The sequence below is a fragment of the Berghia stephanieae genome, chromosome 3, assembly GCF_034508935.2.
Source record: "Berghia stephanieae isolate SIO BIC M18660-M18661 chromosome 3, UCSD_Bste_1.3, whole genome shotgun sequence".
Classification (NCBI taxonomy): domain Eukaryota; kingdom Metazoa; phylum Mollusca; class Gastropoda; order Nudibranchia; family Aeolidiidae; genus Berghia; species Berghia stephanieae.
Genome location: NC_088362.1, coordinates 62638366 through 62663685, shown reverse-complemented (window position 1 = coordinate 62663685; position 25320 = coordinate 62638366). Strand labels below are relative to the sequence as shown.

The 25320-nt window shown below is 36.1% G+C and overlaps 1 protein-coding gene across 1 annotated transcript; it reads right to left on the bottom strand.

Annotated features, from left to right (window-relative positions):
• Nucleotides 1–14877: 14877 nt before the first annotated feature.
• Nucleotides 14878–23839, bottom strand: LOC144968157 (uncharacterized). Its single transcript, XM_078906189.1, has 4 exons — nucleotides 23648–23839; nucleotides 20947–21110; nucleotides 18991–19278; nucleotides 14878–18453 (listed from the first exon to the last, which is right to left on the bottom strand). Exons 2-4 carry the CDS (start codon nucleotides 21087–21089, stop codon nucleotides 18120–18122), a joined length of 765 nt encoding a protein of 254 aa, XP_078762315.1. The 5' UTR covers nucleotides 21090–21110; nucleotides 23648–23839; the 3' UTR covers nucleotides 14878–18119.
• Between the last annotated feature and the right edge of the window lie 1481 nt (nucleotides 23840–25320).

The following is a 25320-nucleotide window of genomic DNA, read 5'->3' as shown; positions in this document are numbered from 1 at the left end:
TACTAACGAAAGAGTGATAATGGAGAGGCTTCGTATGGGATCAACCCCCCCCCCCCCCCCCCATTATCACTCTTTCGTTAGTATTTTCACGATCCCAGGCTTCAGGCAACCCGCATCGCTCTCTTCTTTTTCGATGAAGTTGTGGTCGACTCGTGAATGAGAGATGTCACGTGATTCGTGAATGAACGTTGTTTGAGGAACCCATATCCTCCATGACCATGTGGGGCATGCAGAGACAAGATGAGGCGCTCTTTCCGTCTGTCTTGTCGAAATTGTAATGAGCAATCCGTCTCATACGGGGGCAGCGTGGCTCAGCGGTGATTAAATAAAAATTCTGGATGAACTTTGATTGAAGACATTGCGCGATTTTGTGAAGGAATGTTTTTGTTGGTTGTTGAAAACACTCATGCTTTGGAGAAGTTCATAGGGGGGAGAGTGGGGAGAGAAGAGAATTGAAAGAAACAGAGGGGAGGGTGGCGTGAGAAGAGGATTGGAAGAAACAGAGGGGGAAATAATGAGAATTCCTTGATAATAGTCACAGGCAGCAGAGGAAAATAAATTGTTTCTTTGTTTTTGTTTTTGAATAACAAGAGGTGGGAATGGGAGAGGGCGGGTGTTAAATGGAGAGAGACTGAGAGAGAGAGAGAGAGAGAGAGAGAGAGAGAGAGAGAGAGAGAGAGAGAGAGAGAGAGAGGGTGGGGTGAAAACAAACAAATAAACAACAAATAATCCCGAAACAAAGCAAAGAAAACACCTCCCCCCCCCTCCCCAAACACACACTCAAAACCGCGCATCATTTACAAAATAAATAAATATATAAAAACAAAAAAGCCCCGAAGAACCCCCCCCCCCCCCCCCCCCCCCCCCAAAAAAAAAAAAATAAATTTTTTTTTTCAAAAAATCAATAAATAAAACTTTTAATAATTAAAAAAATAAATAAATAAGTAAAAAATCTAAAAACGAGAGCATTTGTATAGCGCAATATCCGCCAAATATTCTTTACAAAGGGTCCCAAGCCAACAAGAGCATTTAACATGTAGGACGAGACGACATGACGCGACCTGTAAGTCGATGAAAGTTACCAGTAGAAAATCAAGAGATTTGTGGTCATGATAGGATATGCAATCTAATCACTGTCTTTGACTATTTACAAGACAAGGCGATGTCCTGCTGCTGAGCTACCGATTTCCCTTTGACCAGCTTTACTGATTATTGAAGAGAAAGTAGGGCTTTTGTGGTCTATAGTTAGTTGAACTTTAAAGTTGAGCTCTTATATCGGGCAATATCCACAAAACGTGCTCAAAGCGCTTTGCAACGGGCCCCTGACCAACAGCAATATGTAACATGTAGAACGAAAAATGACGCCTTTTAGGCGATATTACAATTTCTTTCCGACAGAGACAACGCTGTTAACGGCCAGGTACTCATTTTACACCTGAGTACGGTGAGAGAATGTGAGTAAATAGTTTTTTTTTCCTAGTACTAAACTATGCGCCGAGCAAGGCTCGAACCCAGGACCTTCTGATCCGAATGCGAGTGTCATACCACAAGACCACATAGCCGTCTAGGGACATGACATTCACTTTGCGACCCACAGATCCCAGGTTCGAGTCCAACTCTGAGTTGAGCAGAGTGCAAAGTTGAGTCATTACTTACTCTAGTGTAAAATTAGAACCAGGCGGTAAACAGCGTTCTGTCTCACTCTAAAAAATACACAGTTTTTAACTTTGGCCAGAAAACTAGTCCTTCAAATATCGATCGATTAAAATGTCTCTCATCTTGGCAAAAACTCTCAATTCATGAAGTCCCAGGATTGAGAGTTTTTGACAAGATGAGAGACATTTTAATCGATCGATATTTGAAGGACGAGTTTTCTGGCCAAAAATATAAATACCTACGTGTTTGTTTTTTTTGTTGTTCAGAGCGTGGCAGCATTGTCTCTGTTGAAAAAAAGAAAAGATGTGATTTCGCCTTACAGGCTTCATGTCTCGCCTTGTATATTATTGGATGTCGCTGTTAGCTTGGGACTCCATGCAAAGCGCTTTGTGCAGGTTTAATGGATATTGCTATATATACATACATACTCAAGAATGCAACTGAGGCAAGTGGATAAAGTTTGTGTTTGTAACGTCTGCTCAATAGAAAAAAAAAAACAAACAAAAAAAAAAAAAAAAACAGAAGAGGCCTTCAGTTATTAATTTATTCTGAAAATATCATATGGAATGATTCATTTTTCATCGGTTTCCCTGGGTTCAACAAAGAAATCCAAACACTGATTGTCAAAAAAAGACTATCTGATAGTGTTGGGTTATTCGATTGCTTATATTGGATTGACACTCAAGCGCCAACCACGAGTAATTATTTGATACTAACGAAAGAATGAAAATGGAGAGGCTTCGTATGGGAACAAAACAGACAATGGACGTTTCGGGTACAAACCATTCGTCAGCACAACAATTGTTCTATTGTTGTGCTGACGAAGGGTTTGTACCCGAAACGTCCATTGTCTGTTTTGTTCCCATCCGAAGCCTCTCCATTTTCACTCTTTCGTTAGTATTTTACGATCACCGGCTTCAGGCAGCCCCTACTGTAATTATTAGATCAACATGCTTGAGCAGCCAGCGGTAAAATAAGTGGAGAGAAAAATAAAGTGAGTAGATAATAATAATAATAATAATAATAATAATAATAATAATAATAATAATAATAATAATAATAATAATAATAATAATAATATAATAATAATAATGCTGAAAACTTATATAGCGCTATAACCCCGAGACACCAGACTCTAAGCGCTTAAATTACAAATTACTTTGGCTGAAACATACTCATTCACACACACACACACACACACACACACACACACAACACACACACAACACAAACCAGAGCATAAATTAGCCTCCCAATGTAATATTTACTGGATTCTAACTTGTTCTAAACGATTCAATAGTCTGATGTCACGCCGCCCGGCAACGGCGGCCATCTTGGTTCTAAACAAAGAAAATCATTACTTTTTATTTTTCATGCTGGCTAGAACTTTTCATATGACCTGTGATCAGAATGTGTAAAAGTCAAAACATGATCAAATGTATGTGTTTATTTTCCTCTGGATACCCTTTATGCTCGCCGGAGAAATATTCCATACGGGCGTCCGCCATTGTTCCGATAGTTTAGAGCCAGTGTTACTAAGTTACCATGCGTCATTAGGAAGGAAGTGACGTTACGACTGTTGAAGAGTATTGGAGCATCTCGAAATCTGATGCTCAAGTGAGGTAACCAATACATTCAGTTCAGTCATCGGCACCAGCGTGAGTAGATGTGACTCAAATATAAGGGAACAAACACAATATATATATATTATATATATATATATATATATATATATATATATATATATATATATATATATATATATGAGTCACATCTACTCACTTTATTTTTCTCTTCATTTTACTAGCTCATTTAGGCACCTCTAGCTTTGGTAAAATCAGTCTTTGGAATGATTTCAGATGATACCAATCCAGTTTATAAATCGACAAAATTAAGAGAAATCTTTTTTTTTTCTTCTTCTTTTTTTATTTTGGAAAAAATAGTTAAATCTTTGAAAAGAGTTTCTCTGCGGTTAATTTTCGACACGCAGTTAAACATAACCCGCCGCAGACAAATCAGCTGTGTCTAACGAGACACTATTTCTTTTTTCAAACTGTCAGGCTTTCAGTCTTGTATGTATATTATATCATGCATTGTTATATTATTATCGTTATTATATATATATATATATATATATATATATATATATATATATATATATATATATATATATATTATATATATAGTTGAAATACTATCTTTACCAGTGTATCATTATTGTAATCTTTAATCAATAGATTTATGGCATTACTTTTAATATTAAGGGCATTCAAGGGATTTTATTCTATTTTGCCCTATACCATATGTTATATGTTATGTTAAAATTGATTACGTCAAACGCTCGATTACCCGCTTATTTAAACAATAACATTCGACAAGTACCCGCTCGAGCCAAGACCTGTCTGGAATAGTTTTGAGCGTGTAAACAAAGTTATAATACTTTTTCATTACTTTGAAGACCAAGTTTTTCCATTTCATTCAGAGTTCAGAGTATGACAGGTTTCTCGATGACACTGCTCCAGTCGGAGTGAAAGGATCTAACACACTTGTAGCTTGTGGTTTGTGGTTTGTATCTTATTGATTGACCCGCCTGATGAAAAGGGAAAACCCGAAGCATCCAAACCAGTGACATCTATAGAGCATATGAAGTCCTAGATCCAAACCATTCATTTCTAATAAAAATTGAAGCTACAATTTTGAATTAAATTGAGATTTTATATTGCGCAATATCCACTAAACGTGCTCAAAGCGCTTTACAAAGGGCCCCTGACCAACAGCAACACGTAACATGTAGAACGAGACGTGACACCTGTTAGGCGATTTATATTTTTTTTTCGGTCAGAGACAAAGCCGTTAACGGCCAGGTACAAATTTTATACCCAAGTACGAGAATCTGAGGAAAGTGCCTTTTCCAAGGACTGAACTATGGGCTTGAACCCAGGACCTTCCGATACAAAAGCGGGTGTCATACCACAAGACTACATAGCCGCATTATGGTCTTTAACATATTTAATGCCGATTTCACCAAGTCACATTAACCAATAAATAAACAGGTCAATTGTATTTGGTCTCTCTTTTCAATTATTTATGAAGGATGAAAAAAATATACAAAATGAATGAAGAAGAGGTCACTCTGCTCTTTGATTTTGTTTTTAGACCGCCTGTTGAGTGCTTAGCTCTCACTGAAGTCCCTCTAATAGACTATAAACATTAAATGATTATAAAAAGAGTTTTGTGTGTTGGTAGGATTGATCTGGCGGGTATTTTACCTCAACACATAACATCAATATTGGAAACCTTAATGTGTGAAGGCTTGATAGTGAAAATAGAATTGATCGGTTGACCAAGATGTGTCAACCTAAAAAAAAAATAGTCTTATAAAACCAAACTCAAATGTATATTAATATATATAATTTTATTAATTCGACTGTTTAATGAATGACCAATCCATCTCCATTTCCTCCTCCTACATTAAGAAGACCAGGGAGCATGTCACCCGCCAATCCCTTGATTGGAACCCCAAGATACACAAAAGTGGGGCGTTCAAAACAGACACGGAGGCGCTTATTGTCAGACGAATTGAAAATGACAGGCCTCACTTGGTAGGCTACCAAGAAGATGGCCAAGCACTGGAGTAGATGGCGGACGCTCGTAGATGCCCTATGTTCCACTCAATTCGACTGTTTTCATGAGTGTTTTTTTGACAGAATTTTTAATGTTTATCTTTACGAGTACATAGAAGTGTTTAGAGAAACTTCTCTCTCTCTCTCTCTCTCTCTCTCTCTCTCTCTCTCTTTCTCTCTCTCTCTCACTCTCTTTCTCTCTCTTTCTCTCTCTCTCACTCTCTTTCTCTCTCTCTCAACTTTTTATCCCCCCTCTCTCCCCTCCTATCTCTGTCCCCCTCTCTCTTAGCAATTCTTTCTCTCAATCCTATTTTCTCTACCTCGCCTACAAATTCTTTGAATTATATTGTATCGAAGTCTGCCTAAAACACGTTAAATAAACAAAGTAACCTTAACACAATAGCCTACATATATTTCCGGAACAATGTGAAGTAAATATCCAATTCAATTTAATTAATGATTACTTGTTGAACACGTCTGTAATTTATCGACGTGGACATATTCGCAGGCTTGACAGTCGAACGCAATTATGGGCTCGTTGTATCATTGAGTAATGAACAATATTCTGTGTTGGTTTGAGAACCTATCACAATTTATTTTGGGTTGTCATTATGCAGGGACGGCTGGTAATAATGGGCAGGGTGGGCAAATACCAGCCTGTTTTTTCAAGTTATATGCTGTATTACCAGGTCCGAAATAATCAAATTTAAATTAGATAATTTCAAAAGTTACTACTTAAACGTGATACTTCGTACTGAAATCAATTTGTGTGTATTTTTGATAGATTGCGAATCACCATGCACCCCTGAATGCATAAACCAGGATACGCTCCTGTTCTTTTTTTTTATCCCTCCCCCCCCCCCCCAAACCACTCCACTCCGCCCACATCGTCATCTCATCGTCACGTCGCCTGACGATTTTCGCTGTCTGGCCTCTCTAGTACTAGGTCGGGCTAATTCAAATGAGCCCACCTTATTAACCAGTGAAAACTAAATAGGGATTTTGGCAAACGAACTTTCTCTTATTTATTGCCTTACTTGAGCTGGTACCATTGATGTAATGACTTTGGGAAGGTTCCAGTATTGAATTAAATTTATTAATTTACTAATTTTATATCAATTTAGTATTAATTTGTGTTGTTTTTATATATTTGTTTATCCATTTAAACCATTTCTTTTTTTCTCGTTTTCTTTAGTGCTTCTCAAAACTCATTTATTTAAATTGTTTTCTTATTTGTTTTTTGTTGTTGTTGTTTTTTTTTTTTTGTTTTTTTAACAAATTAATTTGTTAGTTTTTTTTATTCTTAAAGTAATTACCGCTGTATTTTTATTGCCAGACAAAATAATTTTGCAAAACAATGCAATTTTCTATTGTATTCCGTCTAATAAAACAAAACACTTTTATTCAAAAGTCACGACTAAATAAATATATAAAATACAACCACCATTTTGGTTTTCTCAAAAATTGAATTAGTATACGAGAAATACTCTTCTGAGAAAGGAGAGAGTTGAATTCTAACTAAGTTATAGAGGAAATAAATACGTTTAATATAAAGGAAGGGTGGGCAGATTCCGTACTTGTCCGTCCTGAAGCTAATACATACATAATATAGTTCGCGATGAAAGGCGGGAAGCTAGGGGTTGGTTGTGCGAGGAGTAAAGATAACACGGTCATTATTGTGATAGTCTAACGAATGCATGAGGAGAGATTGGTAACATTATTTTGTCTTAATTGTATTGTATGAAGTATTGGCGAAAGCCTAAGATTAAATAAACTTTGTTTTTGTTTGCCTTATTTTGACTATGGAACTAATACTTGTCATAGCAGACCTTGAAATAGGAAAATAAAAGATCGCAGTTTTCAGGGCTAATAAAATCGTAGATATTTTAACTACCCTTTAAAAAAATCACCGGAATTTTCGTCTGTTTTGATAGATATCAAATTTTAAAAGACGAGAAAAAAAAATGATTGGAAACGTAATAATGATGGTGATGGTGGTAGTGATAGTGGTAGCGGTGGTGGTAGTAGTATTGATGGTGGTGGTAGTAATGATGATGGTATATTATTATCATTATTATTATATTATTATTATTATTATTATTATTTTATTATTATTATTTATTATTATTATTATTATTATTATTATTATTATTATTATTATTATTATTATTATTATTATTATTATTATTATTATTATTATATTATTATTATTATTATTATTATTATTATTATTATTATTATTATTATTATTATTATTATTATTATATTATTATTATATTATTATTATTATTATTATTATTATTATTATTATTATTATTATTATTATTTTATTATTATTTATTATTGTTATTATTTTTTTATTATTTTATTATTATTATTATTATTATTATTATTAATTATATTATTATTATTATATTATATTATATTATTATTATTATTATTATTATTATTATTATTATTATTATTATTATTATTATTATTATTATTATTATATTATTATTATTATTATTATTGTACGTATTGGTGGTATTATTATTGTTGTATTTTTTTTTGGTGGTTATTAATGGTATCAGTTTATTATTTGGTTCTATTTACCATTTTTTTCCACTTTCATGTATGTGGTCATCAAATTGTATGATTTATTGTCGAAAGCCTAAGATTGAATAAACTTTGTAATATCGTATGGTAACTACCATTGTCGACGACATCGTCGTTGTCGTCATCATCATCATCATCATCATCATCATCATCATCATCATCATCATCATCATCATCATCATCATCATCATCAGCATAATCATCATTAACAACAACAACAATATTAACAAATACTACAATAGCAATAAAAACAATATCAACATCATCATACAATTTCCGTTATCGTCTCCACAACTATCATTCTAACCAACAGCACCACCAAAACCACTATCATAATTACATCCTCCTCCACCACCACCACCACCACCACCGCTACCACTATTCCAACCACTACCACCACCGGCACAATCATTCTAACCACCAAGACAGCAGTAAAAATGATGCAATTTGAGCTCTGAATGAAAATCGAGTCATATCGCTGTTGTTGCTTCTCGATGAAAACTTTAATGTTACTACATACTACTGAAAACCAGTAATGTAACAGAAATATTAATCTCGCCGTTGAGGGATTAAAGCATCTCTTTAATTTTTCAGAGTGAACGAAATGGAATTGTATTGTCAAGGTGCTGTCGCATTTTGTCTCGTCGCTTTATTTTTTTGTTGTATTCTTTCGTGATTCATTTTTGATTACGTTTGGAATAATTAAAATCTACTGGTATTGTCATTTCATTGTGAATGTTATTATTTGTGGTTGAAATATTATTTTTTAAAGGTGAAAGAAAATTAATTAAAATAAAATAAAATAAATAAATAAATACTATAATAAATACATTAATTGATAAAAAAAAATAAAATAAATAAATAATATATATATATATATATATATATATATATATATATATATATATATATATATATATATATGACCGAATCATCTTTGCCCCACCACTGTATATAGGCTAGAACCGCCACTGTCATTACGTCCCAATTGATACGTGGCCTATGACAGCCAATTTAGGTTTATTCATGAATATTTCTCCGATTAAAAAAAGAAAAAAGAAGGAAATTAAGAACTGATTGTACATCTAAGTAATCATCGCGGGGTATCTTGTGGTCTTCGTTGCCAAGATGACGGTATGCTTTGTTTACAATCGCCATGTTGGGTTGTTACGTAGTTACCATCCTGAATAAATGACGCGCCAACAATGAGAACTCTGACTGCCATCGACTGCAATATGAGCAGTAAACAAAGAACTTCCCGCCATGGAGGGGAGGGGGTGCTCAGTTGATAAAGTGTTCTTAATGATTTAATTTTACTATGTTTCATGTCCAATATTTCAAATCCATTTTGAGAATATGAAAAAGTCTGTCTACCCCCCCCCCCCCGACACCCTTTAAAAATACTTTCACTCCTACTACTACAACTACTACTACTACTACTACTACTACTACTACTACTACTACTACTACTACTACTACTACTACTACTACTACTACTACAGACCTCTGTCAACATTCGATTATGCAATCCATGGATTTAGGGGAGCAAAAGCAGGGATTATTAATCCCAAACAGGGATAATGAAGAAAAAATAAAGTTGCACTTATCAAAACAAGGAAGAAAACGTAGGCTATTTACATTAAAAGAGGGGGGTAAGGATCAAAACCTAAGTCCCACAAATCAGATATTGAGAAAAACAAGCATTAGCGAAACTCTTTATTGTGGTCCTGTCTTGGTACAAAAAAGTTCAAACTCAAAACATCTTAATCTCACTCATTGAGGTTATCGGGGCTATAAAAACATTTAATGTGCTACCTCATTTGTTCCTCTACGACAAACAGTTCCAGAGTTGATGTTTTTGTTGTTGAAAATTTTAGTTAATTTCACAGAGAATCTGTGATCTCTCTGCTGCCTCTCACCGCCTTGGCACTATGCTACTCCGCCCTCCTCCAGTATGGGGTAGAAGCAGGAACGTTGAGAAGGTAGATGTTAAACTTCGCAAGTCCATATAATGTCGGAACACTGGCACCAACGCCTAGAGAATGGGGCCCGATAATGGCAGCATCCACCCCCCCCCCCCTTTTTTTTTTTCCCATGTCCGACGGGAGACGATTACAAAGACCTGGTCTAATGAGATCAAAGAGAGAGGGAATGGGGATACCCCTCTCAAGCGCATAATGGACGGTGCCCCCGTGTCGAGCCGTAATAAGTCCCGCCAACCCTTGTACACAGATTCCCTGACTACGGATGCATATACGAGATGGAAGTTGGTTTCGACGAATTCAATCCCTCGAGGGGGCGGGAACATCGACTCCTCGAATCTGGGGGAGAGGTAGCCAGCTTACTCCACCAGCAAGAGAAGGCACTGGGTGACAGTCAATCGGCTTCGGTTGAGAATCTGCCTAACGGCAAAATCGCTTCATCAGTGGGGACTTTCCATCTGTCCAAAATGTACCCGTTGTGGTAACGAGCCCGAAACGCAGAGTATCTAGTTGAACGGTGTGTTGTAACGAAGCTTCCAGGTGGGTTTGCGACGGTGCACGAGTGCTGTACGGAATTTGCTGATCGTCATAACATTAACATAATAGTGTGAGCACCATTACAAGCTGCTGCCTCCCAACCAGCACCATGCGGTGGCGATCGGGAAAGTTTCGGTTTTGCATTAGAGTTGGACCACTAGTTGTATTTTGTGTTAATCAAAAAAATACATGTCAAGTGTTTGGTGTCATTTTAATGGTCTGTGCAATAGTCATAGTCTATTTCATATAAATCTGAAAATATGACATCATGTTTGGTTATTATGGAAAAAAACCAGAGTGGAGTGAAAATTGACAAAAATAGACCGGTCTTGTCCTCAAAGGCAGAGTTGATAGCGAGTAAAATATAAAAGTTCGATGACATTTGGCAGATATATTTTTTAATTAAATGTCTATCGATGTACCAAGAATAATTAAATTGTATCCATTATTTTTAAAAGTTCCTAGAACTTTTTTAAAAAATGACTAATGTTCTACTTCATTTGCTTTCTGCGAAATACAATCAGGAATCAAGAATGAACTAGGTACACCAAAACAAAAACAAAAACAAAAAAACAACAAATAAAAAATAAATAAAAAGACAAAAACAATAAGGCTTGTTCTGTGTCCTTTGAAATGATAAGGAAATCAGCCAAATAGGTGCACAAATCGAGGGAAAAAAAAAGGAAAGGACTTAAATTAAAGTTGAAAAAGAGTTTCACCTTACAGCTACAGTGAGCCTATGGAGGGCCACGGGACTAGATTGATCGAAGTGCCTAGTTGTGTTTTTAACCCTGACCACTTCAAATTAAGGTGCTTTTTGTTTTGTTTTTAAGGGTTTTACGGCGCTTGCAACACATTTAGGTTATATCAGCGCCAGTAAAAAGGAAGAAAATGGGGTAGTAAAAAGTTCTAGAATTACAATTAAAGCATCCTAGAAAAAGTAAGACAAAGGGGAACTGGGAACACATAGGGATCAGATGTAGATTCCAAGAGCATATCTTCAATGTACTTAGTTTGAGATCACCAATAAGTCTCATCCGGACACATGCACGGCCCCCACTAAGAGGAACACACTCAAATGCTTACATTATAAATCATAACAAATATAATAGTACATAACAGAGAGATGATTTACAAGGAAAAAATATCATCTCCCAAAACAATAACTATGCATTTGACTGTCTTCCTCCCAGCCAGGACCCCGACCAGGGCCAGGACAAAACCAAGCAATCTCATTCCAAGACAAAGACAGAATGCAAATTGGAAAACAATATAGGGGGATAGAGGACACAATAAGTACCTCCCTGCCCACTATGGGAGGTAGGAACCCCACCCAGAAATTAGTTATGTAGCAATAATAATGAATTCCTCTTTGGAGTAGAGGGACATTGGCTGGGCGTTGCCATCGTTAACATATGGCCTGACACTAGCACTCTCTAGGACTGGCAGTTTGACGTCATTTTTAAGGTTTGTGTAGCGTCTAGTGAGTTGTCGTTAGTAGAGCTCAAAGGAAAAAGTGATTCCATTGATGGAACTATTGAATACAATTCACGATTTGTTTTCTTTTGTGGCCAAAGACTTGTCTTTTGACATCATTTTTTGGTCAGTGTCAGGCTATACATTAACGATGGCTACGCTCTGGGCCTGTGAGGTCTTCACCAATCCACAGTCTTCTTGTCCTTTCCGATAAATAGTATGCGCTTGGCTAAGAAGCTCACAACATTGCCATCCGGAAGTATACTTGACCAAAACACAAAACTATGTGTAACCATGACCGTTTATAGTCTGGACAATACAGTTTAGTGCGAATTACTCATAAACATAGATGGCAAAAAAAACCCCAAACAAACAATATTTAAGACCAGAGTGACGTCATCTTCATTCTGTCTATACTATCTCTCTATGTCATGTGACCTTTGCATGTGACTTTGTTCTGGAATGAGACCATTCATTTAAATTCTCCTGGGATCTGTATGGAGACATAAAGTGGTAGACTTTACCAGGTGAATTGTGTTTTAATGAGACATGATATTATTTATTTCTTCCTATAAATAAATTTTAATGGTTTTCCATCTTTTTTATTAGTTGTGTCAATATAAGCTTTTTTTTCTTCTTTTTTTTTTTTTTTTTTTTGCATTGTTCAAAGTGGCAATGTGTGTTACAAAATAAAATAAAAGGGAAGAAACAAATAAGAAAAGAAAAATAGTTTTAAAAAAAAGAACATAACAACAGTCACAATAAACAAAGAATAAACAAAAAAAAAAAACAACAAAAAACAAAACAAAAAAACAAACAAAAAAAAAAAACAACAATTCAAGTAAAAAGCCCCAAAGTCGCAATGGTTTATAGCAAGGGGTACAACCGTGTTATTAGAGCACAGTATTGAGTCAAATGATTGTTGTCTCCCTTTATGAAATCATCTTAAAAGGCAAGAAAAAATTAGAGGAATGTATCATTTCAATTTCCAATAAGCTCAAAGCGCTTTACAATGGGTCTCCAGCCAACAGCAGCTCTTTACATGTAAGAACGAGACTTGACGTCTGTAAGGCTTTATATTATCTTCAACAGAGACAACGCTGTTGCTTGTTAGTGTTTCTGGCCACTAACTCATTTTACACCTAAGTGCAGTGAGAGAATGTAAGTATATAATTGTTTTGGGGGAGAGAGACCACACTGGTAATGGCCAGGTACTCTTTTCACACCCGAATACAGTGAGAGAATGTGAGTAAAGAGTATTTTTCACGGACTCAACTATGCATTGCTCAGAGCGGGACTCGAACCCAGAAACTTCCGATTCGAATTTGAAGATTCCAAGATCTTAAGACCATCACCAAGATTTGAGCGTCTCCAATCTTATCTGGAGTGAGGCAAAGGTCTGTGCCAAGGACAGGAGAAGATGGGATACTGCTCTTGAGGCCCTATGCTCCGCCAGGAGCCAAGAGGCATAAGTCAAGTAAGTCAAGATCTTAAGAGCACACTATCAAAGTACTTGGTTTGAGATCACCTATAAGTCTCATCCAGATACAAACACAGGTCCCCACTAAGAGTGATACACTCAAATGTTTACATTACAAATCATATATAATAGGTAAACAAAACAAAATTCAGTGCATAACAGAGAGATGATTTACAAGACTCCCGGTATCCGGCCATGCCCAGGAAAAAAAACCAAGTAATCTCATTCCAAGACAAAGACAGTAAGCATGTTGGAAAACAGATGGAGGATAGAAGAAGACACAGTAAGTGCCTCCCTGCCCACTATGGGCCGTCAGGAACCCCACCCAGAGTAATTTCAATTAAAAAAATGCTACAATTACACCGATGTTAAGACACAAAAGAACAGGAACATCATCAGCCAGACCCTAGACTGGAACCAGGAGGATCCAAAAGGGTTGGACATCCAAAACAAGCATGCAGGCAATCACTACCTCTTGAAATACATTTGACGAGTAAAGTGTTATGCGGCTATGTGGTCTTACAGTCGCTTTCGGATTGGAAGGTCCTGGGTTCGAGACCTGCTCAGCGCATAGTTGAGTCCTTGGAAAAGGCTCTTTACTCACATTCTCTCACCGTTCTCAGGTGTAAAATGATCACCTGGACGTTAACAGCATTGTCTCTGTCCGAAAAAATTATTATATCGCCTAAAAGGCGTCATGTCCCGTCCTACATGTTAAATGTTGCTGTTGGCCAGGGACCCCTTGTAAAGCACTTTGATCACATTTAGTGGATATTGCGCTATATAAAAGCTCATCTTTTATTTTTTGACGAGTAAAACTTCAATCGGGAGGTATGATAAAAAAAAGAAGGAGAGGATTTTCAAAATCTTAGTTGCTCAGTATCCACTTGACATGCTCAAAGTGCTTTACATTGCAGTCCAAGCCATCAGTATAATGTAACATGTAGAATGGGACATGAGACAATTCCTTTTGCGACAAAGATGACGCTGTGGGCCATATACTCATTTCACACCGGAGTGGGGTGAGTAAAGAGTCTCTTCCAAGGAGCCAACTTTGCTTTGCTGAGACAAACCTAAGACTAAGATCCACAAGACTACCATCTGGTGTTATACCACTAGACTACAAAGTCCCAAAATAAACAAGTAGTCCTTCAGCAGAGCCATTGGACCTATGGAGCTGGAGTTTATCCCAGTTTCTTTAGCATGAAAAGACAATAGCAAATGCATGCTATCCTTTGGATAGGATGCTAGTCTATCACAAAGTACTTTCCGCTAAATCTAGTTGGACTCAGCAACCCATTCACAAGGGGACAAAGGGGAGGGGGGGTCAGATAAAATGTGGACCGCACCCGGGATCAATCGTGGTCCCTTTGCGTGTGAAGCGAGTGCTCTACCAACAGAGCTATTGGGGTCCTCACAATAGACCAGGGTGGCAGACAATAGGGAAGGCCCTTTGCTCCATAGGAAACGAAGGAGAACAAGCTAAGATGTATAAGAGGAGGTAAAAATAAAGGAAAATTGTACATTGTTTTAAATCCATCTTTATTAAAAAATAACAAATCATATAATACATTGATAAAAAGGAATTCCAGTCAAGAATCCTGGGATGTACAACGAATAAAGAGGTACATATCCAGAAGTTTCTTGCTAAAATAATTTGAATTTTTATTTCAACAAAAATTACTTGATTGAAATGACCAAAAAGATAATAATACAATTTTTTTAGTTTTGGAAGTTTTCAATTTTCTGAGAGGTTTTGGCTGTTTTTAACTGGTTATCTTCTTCAGTCAATTTTCTTAACCTCTTTGTTTCTTCTAAAACATAAAATACTTCTTTAATTTTGGTTTATGGATTTAAAGTATTTATTTTTTATTTTTACATTTTCAGGGATGGGGGCTTTTAAAACCATAATCTTAATCCAACTTTGCACGATTCTCAATCGATAAAAGTATTTGACTCGCGAATAGATTGGACTCAAATCAAGGCTAGAGTCGGTTATCCTCCAGACCCAGCACCCATTAGGAAACTGAAGATGTTAGATCTCACAATGGTATTATGCTGAGTTGGTCTAAATGCTGGTAATAAATTAAAATTCATTTTAAAAAGTTGAAAAAAAAATATGGCGAAGACGCCCAATCCCTGAAAATATTTATGTCTTTTTAAATTATTTTTTTTTGGGGAAGGGGAAGGGGAAAAAATGTATATCTAAAAATATACATATTTACATGTAAAATAACAATTGTAACAATTATAGTGATAGCAACAATGAAAAATGAATGTGAATGTAAAAATGATTTGATGTACAACAAATCAACAATGTGTTGGGTGAAAATGATGTAGATAGGAGATGGATGGAATGGTCTGAAGTAAAAAATAGACAAAAAATGAAGGCCTTGGTTGATATAAATAGAATATACCAGTATTGTTATGGAAAGACTGATGGCACATATGAAAATGGCACAAACTGATATGAATATATAAATAAGTTAATGAAAGCACCAGTCGATGGCAACACAATACCATGGCACAACGGTTGAGTCATAATCAAGTTGTCAAGAAAACAAACTTCGCATTCGAATAAAATAAAATTAAATAGAAAACAATATCTTGGAACATGAAAGAAAAAAAAAATACATTCAAAGTTGAAAAGAAAAAGAAAATCATGGACATTCACAAAATTCATATTTCATCCTAAACTCTAACTTATTATTGTCAATAATTGTTTAATAATTACAATACAAAAATTACATTTCAATAACCACACATGCATTTATCCTACCGATGGACTGTCTGTCTGTGATAGGAATGGTTGCAATTGTGTGTAAGGGACGAATGATTTCTCACACTCCCATCTCTATATAAAAATCTACTGGTTTACGCGAGGAAAATATACAGTAAAATCTCGCTATAATGTCTCCTGCCTGCTACACCTCCCAATACAACCCTTTTCTATGGAACTAAACTTTTCTATAATAAAAAGTTCCAAAGTTACTGAATACACCAGCTTTTTGGCAAGAATCATCATCTTGATTAAAGTCGATATCTGATCACACGACCCAATCTTGCTGCCCTTAGACAAAATATCAATTCTTTAAATATTCAATCATACAAACCCCAATTAATCTGTATAACAGGATTTTACTATATGCTATGGGCTCTCATGTTGGAATCCACGCAAACTTGCCAACTAAAATTTGTTGGGTTCTTTCAATTCAATTTCTTGTACTCATGGCCAAAAAAAAAAAAAAAAAAAAAAAAAAAAAGATGGCCTAAACAGGATTCAACAACCCTTCAAATTTTGGAATACATTTGTGCCTCAGCAATAAAATTTCCTTGTCATAAATAAGATATTATTCCACCTCTATAATTCAAAATCACTCTTGGTAAACACAAAACATACAACAGACCTGCCACAAACTGAAAATAAATTTTTTATAACTGTTAAAGAAAAAAAAAGTATACCAAAATACATACTGTAATTTTAATCCTATCAAATTTTCTTCAATTAATATAAAATAATCCAAAATTAATGAAAGTATAACTCAATTTGGCCAAATTTGGCCATGAAAAATTTTGCATTTCCTTATCAAATAAGTAGCAGATCTGTGACATTGTTACAAGATTAGGACATCACAACCATAACAAAACCCTTTTATCACAGAAAACTTTGTTTCTGTCATGCTAAGTTTTTAGAACTGTGTGACATTGGCAGTTTAAAAATAAATTAGTCCATGTTGTTAAGTATTTATCGTGCTGTTATTAAAGGACATGTTTATGTTTTAATTTATTCTCAAAATGAAAACATAAAATCAAATTCAAATTAACTTTACAATATGTCCCTAAACTTATCAAATCAGCCCTAAGGACTGCCCCAATTCAATACCTTTACCTCATCGAAATACAAAATGTACACAAATGTGTTTAGACAAAACAAAATAAAATAATCAAAAACATTTAGCCTTAATTTCATAACCTTAAAAACTTGAGCTTGGGCTGTTTGTATATATCTCAATATCCATTAAATGTGCTACGACTTAATTTATTACGACTGACACAACCCTGGTAACGGCCAAGAATTCAGGGACTCAACTATGCGCTGAGCAAGGCTCGAACCCAGGACCTGCCAACCTAAAAGCTATCATACCACATAGCCGCACTTATCGTCCTTGATTAGCCTAAAGCAAATTTGAGATGAAAAGTCAACTATCGACAGTGATAGCCTATTTCATTACCAATTAAGAAAAATATAGAATCAATTCTACCTAAAATTATATGTCTATTTAAAACATTGTATAACCGGGGTATTATTTCCTACAATAAGAAGATGCAAGGAAAATAATAAATTCCAAGAAAAAAAAGGTAATCATTGTTATGACCATCATATTTAGAAACCGAAAAATTAATTTGTCATTTCCAAAAAACTTCGTTCAAAGCCCAATGTTCATTAAAAAATTATTCCCTTATCTCAAAGCTCAAGTGTCTATAAATAGATCTATAAATTTACAATTTGAACGATTGTCTGACTCTCCGAACTGCCAATTTTGAAAACTAAACCCAGTTTACCGTTACTGTTGTTGATATTTTCCTGGAATGCTCATATGTTTGTTTGAAGCACTGAAAATGTCTGATCTGTTATATTTCGGGAAGCGTAAAATATATTCTATGAGTATTTAAAGGTGGTCAAAGTGCTTAAATAAGCAAACACGGGTGCCCAAAAATATTTAACATGACATAACTTAGTCTTTATCTTATATAACAGTAAACCTGTTAAAACGACAGGCGTTTCCTGCCATAACAAGTGCCTCCATCTGATCTCCTGCGGGTTCTTGGCACTATAGGTGAATCAGTGTAGGTGGGAAGGGGGGCAGACTTGGGGGTGGAGATCCAAGCCCATCTTTCATGATCATCCTCATCAAAGGCGTGATTGGCTGGAGTTGCTGGGCTGTTGGCCGGAGGAGCAGGGCAATCATCATCTCCGAGGTCGACATTTCCAACTACCATCTTATCATGTACCTCTGCTTCTGGATACTTCCTTTTCCTTGGGGCATTCACGGACGGGCTGTCCGTGATGTTGTATGCTCCACTGGGGGACTGGTGAGAACTGAAATGACAGGCAATGAATAGTCACTACAAATGACCCAAGACGATGTTGTTATAAATACAAAGAAATACAAGATTCAAGCGTTGTGTTGGTCTTTACTGGCAAATAACCATAACAATTTACTGAATAAACTATAACAACACTAAAAAAAAGTAATAACAATAATAACAACAATATTAATTTTTAAAAAATAAAATAAAATAAAATTTTTAAAAATATAGACTAATAATAATAACAACAATAACAACAATAATTACAACCATAATAATAACATTAACAATAATAATAATAATAATAATAAAAAATAGATAAACATTCCAATATTTAATTTTTCATAAACTAAAGAAATTTCTAGCTTTCCTCGACTACTGTGAAAATTTGATTGATCAGGGATTCTGAAACAGACCTGATTTTCCTCACCGGAAGCAAACAAGACAGTTTTTAGACAGGAATCAAATTGGAACAGATCAATCAAAAACACGTACTTATTTTGTTTTATTAAATTATACTTTCTCTAAAATATATCAGTCTACTCACATTTGTCGCCTACTCGGACGCTCAGCAGCTTGATCGAAGTTCAGCTTCCTTCGGACAACACTATCGAGGTTCCTGTCAAGGAAACTCGCAGCTCGATAAACTGGCTTTCTTGCTGGGCACTGAGGTACGGGCGGCAAAGGGGATTGAGGTATGAATTCCCTGAACAAAGCACGTCTGGCGGAGGGCTTGAATTCGAACGGTCTGGGAAGACCATGATGGGGTCTTCGAGACCAGAATCCGTTTGCTTTAACAGGTGCCGGTGGCACCTCATCCATGGAGTAAACGGGCCTGTTGAGATAAAAATATGAAATGATAAACTAGATAGGCTAGTGGTGAACAAAGCATTGAGAGAGAGAGAGAGAGAGAGAGAGAGAGAGAGAGAGAGAGAGAGAGAGAGAGAGAGAGAGAGAGAGAGAGAGAGAGAGAGAGAGATGAAAAAAAAAGAGAGAGAGAGGAGTAGAGTTAAGAACGAAAGAGAGACGGGGAGAGAAATGGAAAGAAAGAGAGACAAAGAGAGGAGGTGATGGGGAAAAGACAACCAAGTTGGAAAACAGAGGGGAGGTTGAAATTTAATGAGAGGCGAGCACCAAAAGGTTAGGTAACGCTGATCAGTGCTAAGAAGCAAATAAATTTAGTAAATTATCTCCCTTAGACCACGACCATTAGGCACACGCAAACACACGCATATCGAAAATACAGAACAAAGTAGGAGGTCAGCAAAAATAAGGAAGTCTAAAACAGGAACACACTGTAAGATGAAAAAAAAAAAACAAATGTGGTCAGTGTTGGGGGTAGGGATGAGGGACATGGTGGTAAGCAAGAGAATGATCCAAGTAAAGAGGCGTGTTCCTCAGTTGAGACAAAGCGAGACAAAAGATAACTTAGGAAGACCAGCGAAAGCGTGTTTACATGACGAGAAATGCGTCGAGTCAAAATACCGGATATAATGTACTAACACACAAAATGGTGCCTAATCTTGAACGTTTACAATCTGATTGAAAGAATTTAGTGAGAGTTAATCACGGAAATGACTGTTTAAAAACAATAACAATAGCAAGGAGCTGAGTGACATCATTCTCGTTTCTTTAATAGCTTTAGAGTGCCTCGTTCCTTCTATAGATAGTATGCGCTGGGCTAAGAAACTCACAACATTGTCATCCGGAAGTATAACGGACAAACACACAAAACTATGTGTAACCATGAACGTTCATAGTTAATACATTTTAGTGAGAATTACTCATTAACGCGGATGGCAAAAAGCAATAACAAAGACCTGAGTGACGTCAACTTCATACTCTCTATACCTTTAGAGTACCATGGCACGGCACTTGACTAGATAGGGAACACTTATTCAACTCGTAGCGCCATCCACTGGCTTTTTGTCTCGCTCTGACCCATCTAAGGAACAGCAGACACACACATATAAATACACACCAATGGTAAAGGATGAAGGGTGGGGTGGGGTGTGGGGGGGGGGGGGCAGGCAAAAAACAGAATGGTCTGTCAAAAAGTGACCACAAATAAGACGCAAAGATTATTATCTGCCTCAGAGCATGACAAGGAGGGGGTAAGGGGAGGGGGGGGGGGAAGGAAGAGGTGGGTGGGTTTGGGGGTAGGGTCCAGAGCCAGGGTGGTCAGTAAAAAAAATGCCCCAGGACATGAACCGCCCCTTCCTTCTCTCTCCCTCCCCCTCTCTCTCTCTCTCTCTCTCTCTCCCCCCCCTCCTCTCTCTCTCTCGCTCTCTCTCTCTCTCTCTCCACATACATTCACACACAGAGATTAAATTAAGGGATAGCGAATAAAAAAAGGTGCTTAAGTGGAGGGAGGGAGAGAGAGAGAGAGAGAGAGAGAGAGAGAGAGAGAGAGAGAGAGAGAGAGAATGGCGGTAGGAGGAAGAGATTAGAACTAATTAGGTAGACAACATGTTATTGAACGAGTAACAAAATAAGTACTCACACTCGCGGTCCCAGATTATCTATGAAATCCTGCACTTCCCGGGGGAGTACTATATCGTGTACACGGTTTCCTCCGGCATTGTGGTTTTGATTGTCGTCATCTCCAGCATTATGTACCTCGTTATTATTATTGTCGTTCTCCATATTTCCTAAGGTTTATGGTACCTGGGATAAAAAATAACAATAAAGAAAAAATTATCCCCCATCCATATATTCCATGCCTATACAAATCAGAAAAGAAATAGACCCTGATAAAATCGGGATAAGGCTCTATACAAATGCTATGTACTATTATTAGTATTATTAGTACCTAGTGGCGCCTATTGTTATAGATAGAATGGCGAGGCCTTCGTAAGATGTGCTCAGCTGGCCATACGGTAGAGTCACGATCTAGCCGGCCAAGCGGAGTTGTCGTACCAGCAAGGTCGCGGGTTCGAACCACCATCCCCGCAGCTTAGTTTTTATTCCCTGTTGACACTTTCCTACTCACTTCATTTCTTGAGGCTGGCTTGAGACTTAAAACCCCTCGTATAGGGCGGTTTTGTGTACATCAAGTAGATAAATTAGCACTACACAAAGGGCTCATACTACATCATTCTGACAATGTGATATGACTCTGCACAAACACAATATTTATTATTTTGTATAGATGCTCTAGGTGCGTTGCCATACCTCTGGGTTTGGAATAATATATAATATATTCTTTGGGACACCATATATAAGAGGATTTGCCTTGTCTATTGAATAACGCTTTGGCGCACTCATTATATAACACCCCCCCCCCCCCCAAAAAAAAAAAAAAAAAATAAAAAACAATAAATAAATAAAATAAAAAGCAAACCCCTAGAAACGAAGAATCAGCTAATTACATTGTGTCTATTTGAAGCAATGCTAAGAAAATCACATACGTCTTTGGATTGCGACGAACATCGACAATACACATATTATTATTCAAATTATTTAATAACTGAAAACCTTTTGCCGATCAAGGCTGAAATTGGTGAATAGAACTTGCGCTTCTTCATGCCTGCATTTATTTGTTATTTAATGTTTCAAATCGATGGCCATTTCAATTGTGTTAACTACACGTTGAAAAAAATCATCAGTTGCATTTAACAATTAGGTTATAACGACGTATAGATAAATGCAGGTCTGACATCCGAACCGAACCCACTTATGGGCCTACTGGTAATGGACAATAATTTGCGTCATTTTTCGAGATTTCCTTAACAACAGTTCAATAAGCCCATAAGGTATTGATGGGTTATCAGACCTGCAAATAAGTGCACGTTGGGCTATTATAATCAGATTGTATTTCTGACAGAGCTGTAGGTTCTGTACTAAGTAAGCAATGTATGTAGTTACACATACGTCACTAAATATGGAATTAATTCACCGAGTTTTTTACTTTAAAATTTCAGACTAAAATCAATTTACCTAAAATTTGTAGCAAAGATCAAGTGGACAAAAAAAAAACAAAAAAAAAAAAAACAAAAAAAAAATAACACAAAAAAAAAACAGCAATGCAAAACAAATACCAGCAATACGAAATAATCAACATGGATATAATTGTGAGAGAAAAAGTGAGAGCAAGGGAGGGATAGATAAAGAGAGAGAGAGAGAGAGAGAGAGAGAGAGAGAGAGAGAGAAGGAGTAGGAGATACAAACACTCTCTGTCATATACAAATACATAAGATAGAGATAGACAGATGGATAGATTGATAGGTAGAGAGAGAGGGAAAGAAAGAAAGACAGAGAGAGAGAGAGAGAGAGAGAGAGAGAGAGAGAGAGAGAGAGAGAGGGAGATAGAGGGAGGGAGAGAGAGAGAGAGAGAGAGAGAGAGAGAGAGAGAGAGAGAGATTGTTGGAAATATTAAAAAGACATAAATTTATAGAGAGGACAGGAAAGCAATATATACATAGTTAGAAAAGAACAAAATATGTAAAGGAGAGAGAACATAAATCACTAAAATATGTACCAATTCATGAATTAATTAATGACATGGACATTGTATTTCATGGCATAAGTTGTTAGTTCAAATCAAAATCTCCAGTCAGCCTAATAATTAAGTATTTTTCAAAATACTTAAAATTAAAACATTTTAAAAAGTTTTCTTATACCCATACCTACTGAAATTATCAAGAGTTGAAATCAATTATAATTAATGAAGACTTCTTGAATTTTTGTGTGTGAAAAAGCTGCTGCAGTCGTCAAAATAGAGCTCACGCTCCAAATTATAAAGGTAGTGGTTGTCATTGAGCAACCCAGAAAATGGCTATAACATGTATATGATGCGATGCAGTGTCAAAGCCAAAACTGGTCAAAAAAGCAAGCTTTTACTACTTTTACATTGAGTAAATAGAAATCAGACCTGAATATATTATCATCAGTTAATTTTTGTCTAACAGTAAAAGCATATATATTTCCCAGCACAGAAACAGTCAAATTTGAACTTGAAGAATTACGGCTATGGGTCAGAATCCAGAAATAAGAAAAGAGGGTTAAAATTAAAAACAATTACAGTTACAAGTCGTAAGTGTAAGGGTAACTATTAGTAATAGTAATACTAATACTAATAGTATGAGTCTTATTAGTGATAGTGGTTAAAATTGCCTAAACAAGAAACATGTTACGGCAATGTAAAATCGAAAAAATACTACCATAGAATGATTTAACAAGGATAAAAAGTAACAAAAACTTACGTTTTGCTGCAACTTAGAAATCCAGAAATACTCCAAAGAGAATCACACTATTTTACAACAGACTGAACTGTGTAAAATAAATAAGATGTCGTCTTGAAACAGGAAGACGGATTGGAAACGGTGGGTCGTGAAGATGTCAAGGCGTTGACTTGTTGAAATCGAGAAGAGTGAGTGAGGTTACTGTGTCCGAGGATTGGCTTTATAATGGGGTCAGCGATCAGTCCAAGAATGTGCGGAAAAACTGGACATCCAGAATTAGCCAATCAAGAGGCAGCATCGGTCACTTGGCGTCCGCTGACCAGTGGCTCGTTGACGCAAGCCCCGCCTTCTCGCGCGAGCCTGCGATAGGAAAACGATTCTCGTTGGCGGTCAAGTGTTGTTGCGCACTGACCACTACAACTTGCTTTGTTTTGAGCTGTTTGTTTACATTGCCTCAATGGATTCAACGTGGTTTGTGAATGATTGCGAAGGGGAGAGGGTGGAGGGGAGGAGGAGAAATAGTGAAAACGGGAGAGTTTGGATTGAAGCTTTGGTCGATTCTGAAAATATGTGTGTGTATGTGTGTGTGGGGTTGGGGGGGGGGGGGGGGGATAGATAGAGAAAAAAGAGACATGGTACATGAATAGGCATTGTTTGAGTGATTGTAGAATCCAAACTTGTATAGAGAGAGGGGAGAGAGGGAAGACGGTGAGAGGGGAGTAAGTGAAACAGAGAGGAATTGACTGAATTTCTTGACAAATTAATTTTGAATGAAGACATTGCGCAGTTTGCGAATGAATTGTACATGCATTGGGGAGGGGAGGGGGACGTGGGGGAGGGGGGGGGGGTGGCTCGGAGAAGTTCGTGTGGGGGAAAATAAATTACTGATGATTAAAAACAACATAGCTAGAGAGGTAGCAGAGGGAAATGGGTTTTAAAAATGTAAGAAGGGGGTGGAAAGGGGGAGGGGAGAGGAGGGGATGACGTAAATGACCGGAATGCGAATATGTCAAAAGTTTTAGAAAGTTTTGAATATGCAATATGAATAAATAAATATATAAATAAATTTCATAAATAAAAAAAAATAGAAGCTCTGAAAATGGAAATTTCTTTTTCCGTCGATTTTCAAAATAGATTTTCTATTAATTGAATATTAAGCTATATCATAAATTAAATATTCTAATTCAGTCAATTTTTGACATATATCGTTAGTATATTATTACAATTGATTTTAAACAATATCACACACACACACACACACATATATATATATACTATATTAAATGAAATCAGAAATATAAAAGTTCAATCAATTTTTCTTATCAATATAATATAAGCCCAAAATATTAATGAATTTTTTACCTATCTCAGAAATGTAACAAATCAATCAATTTCAGCAATATAATATATCAATCATTAAAATATACAAGAACTTTTTCGAACAAAAGGATCTCTACCAGAAATATAATATATCTATAATTTTTTAATATATATCATAGGTATAATACATTTATTCATTTCCGACCCATATCAAACTTAATATATATTATCTAATTTTCAATATATATCAGAAATATAACACATCAACTAATTTTCAACCTATATCGGAAAAACAACATATCAACTAATTTTCAACCGATATCAGAAATATAACGATATCAGAATATAATATATCAACTGTATTTTCAATCTAT

What these genes read in the sequence shown, in the direction of transcription:
- LOC144968157 (XM_078906189.1), bottom strand. Translation starts at nt 21,089, where the DNA reads ATGGAGAACGACAATAATAATAACGAGGTACATAATGCTGGAGATGAC. An exon ending in GATAATCTGGGACCGCGAGT is followed by an intron (nt 19,279 to 20,946) that starts GTGAGTACTTAT and finishes TTATCTCAACAG; the next exon opens with GCCCGTTTACTCCATGGATG. An exon ending in CGTCCGAGTAGGCGACAAAT is followed by an intron (nt 18,454 to 18,990) that starts GTGAGTAGACTG and finishes CTGTCATTTCAG; the next exon opens with TTCTCACCAGTCCCCCAGTG.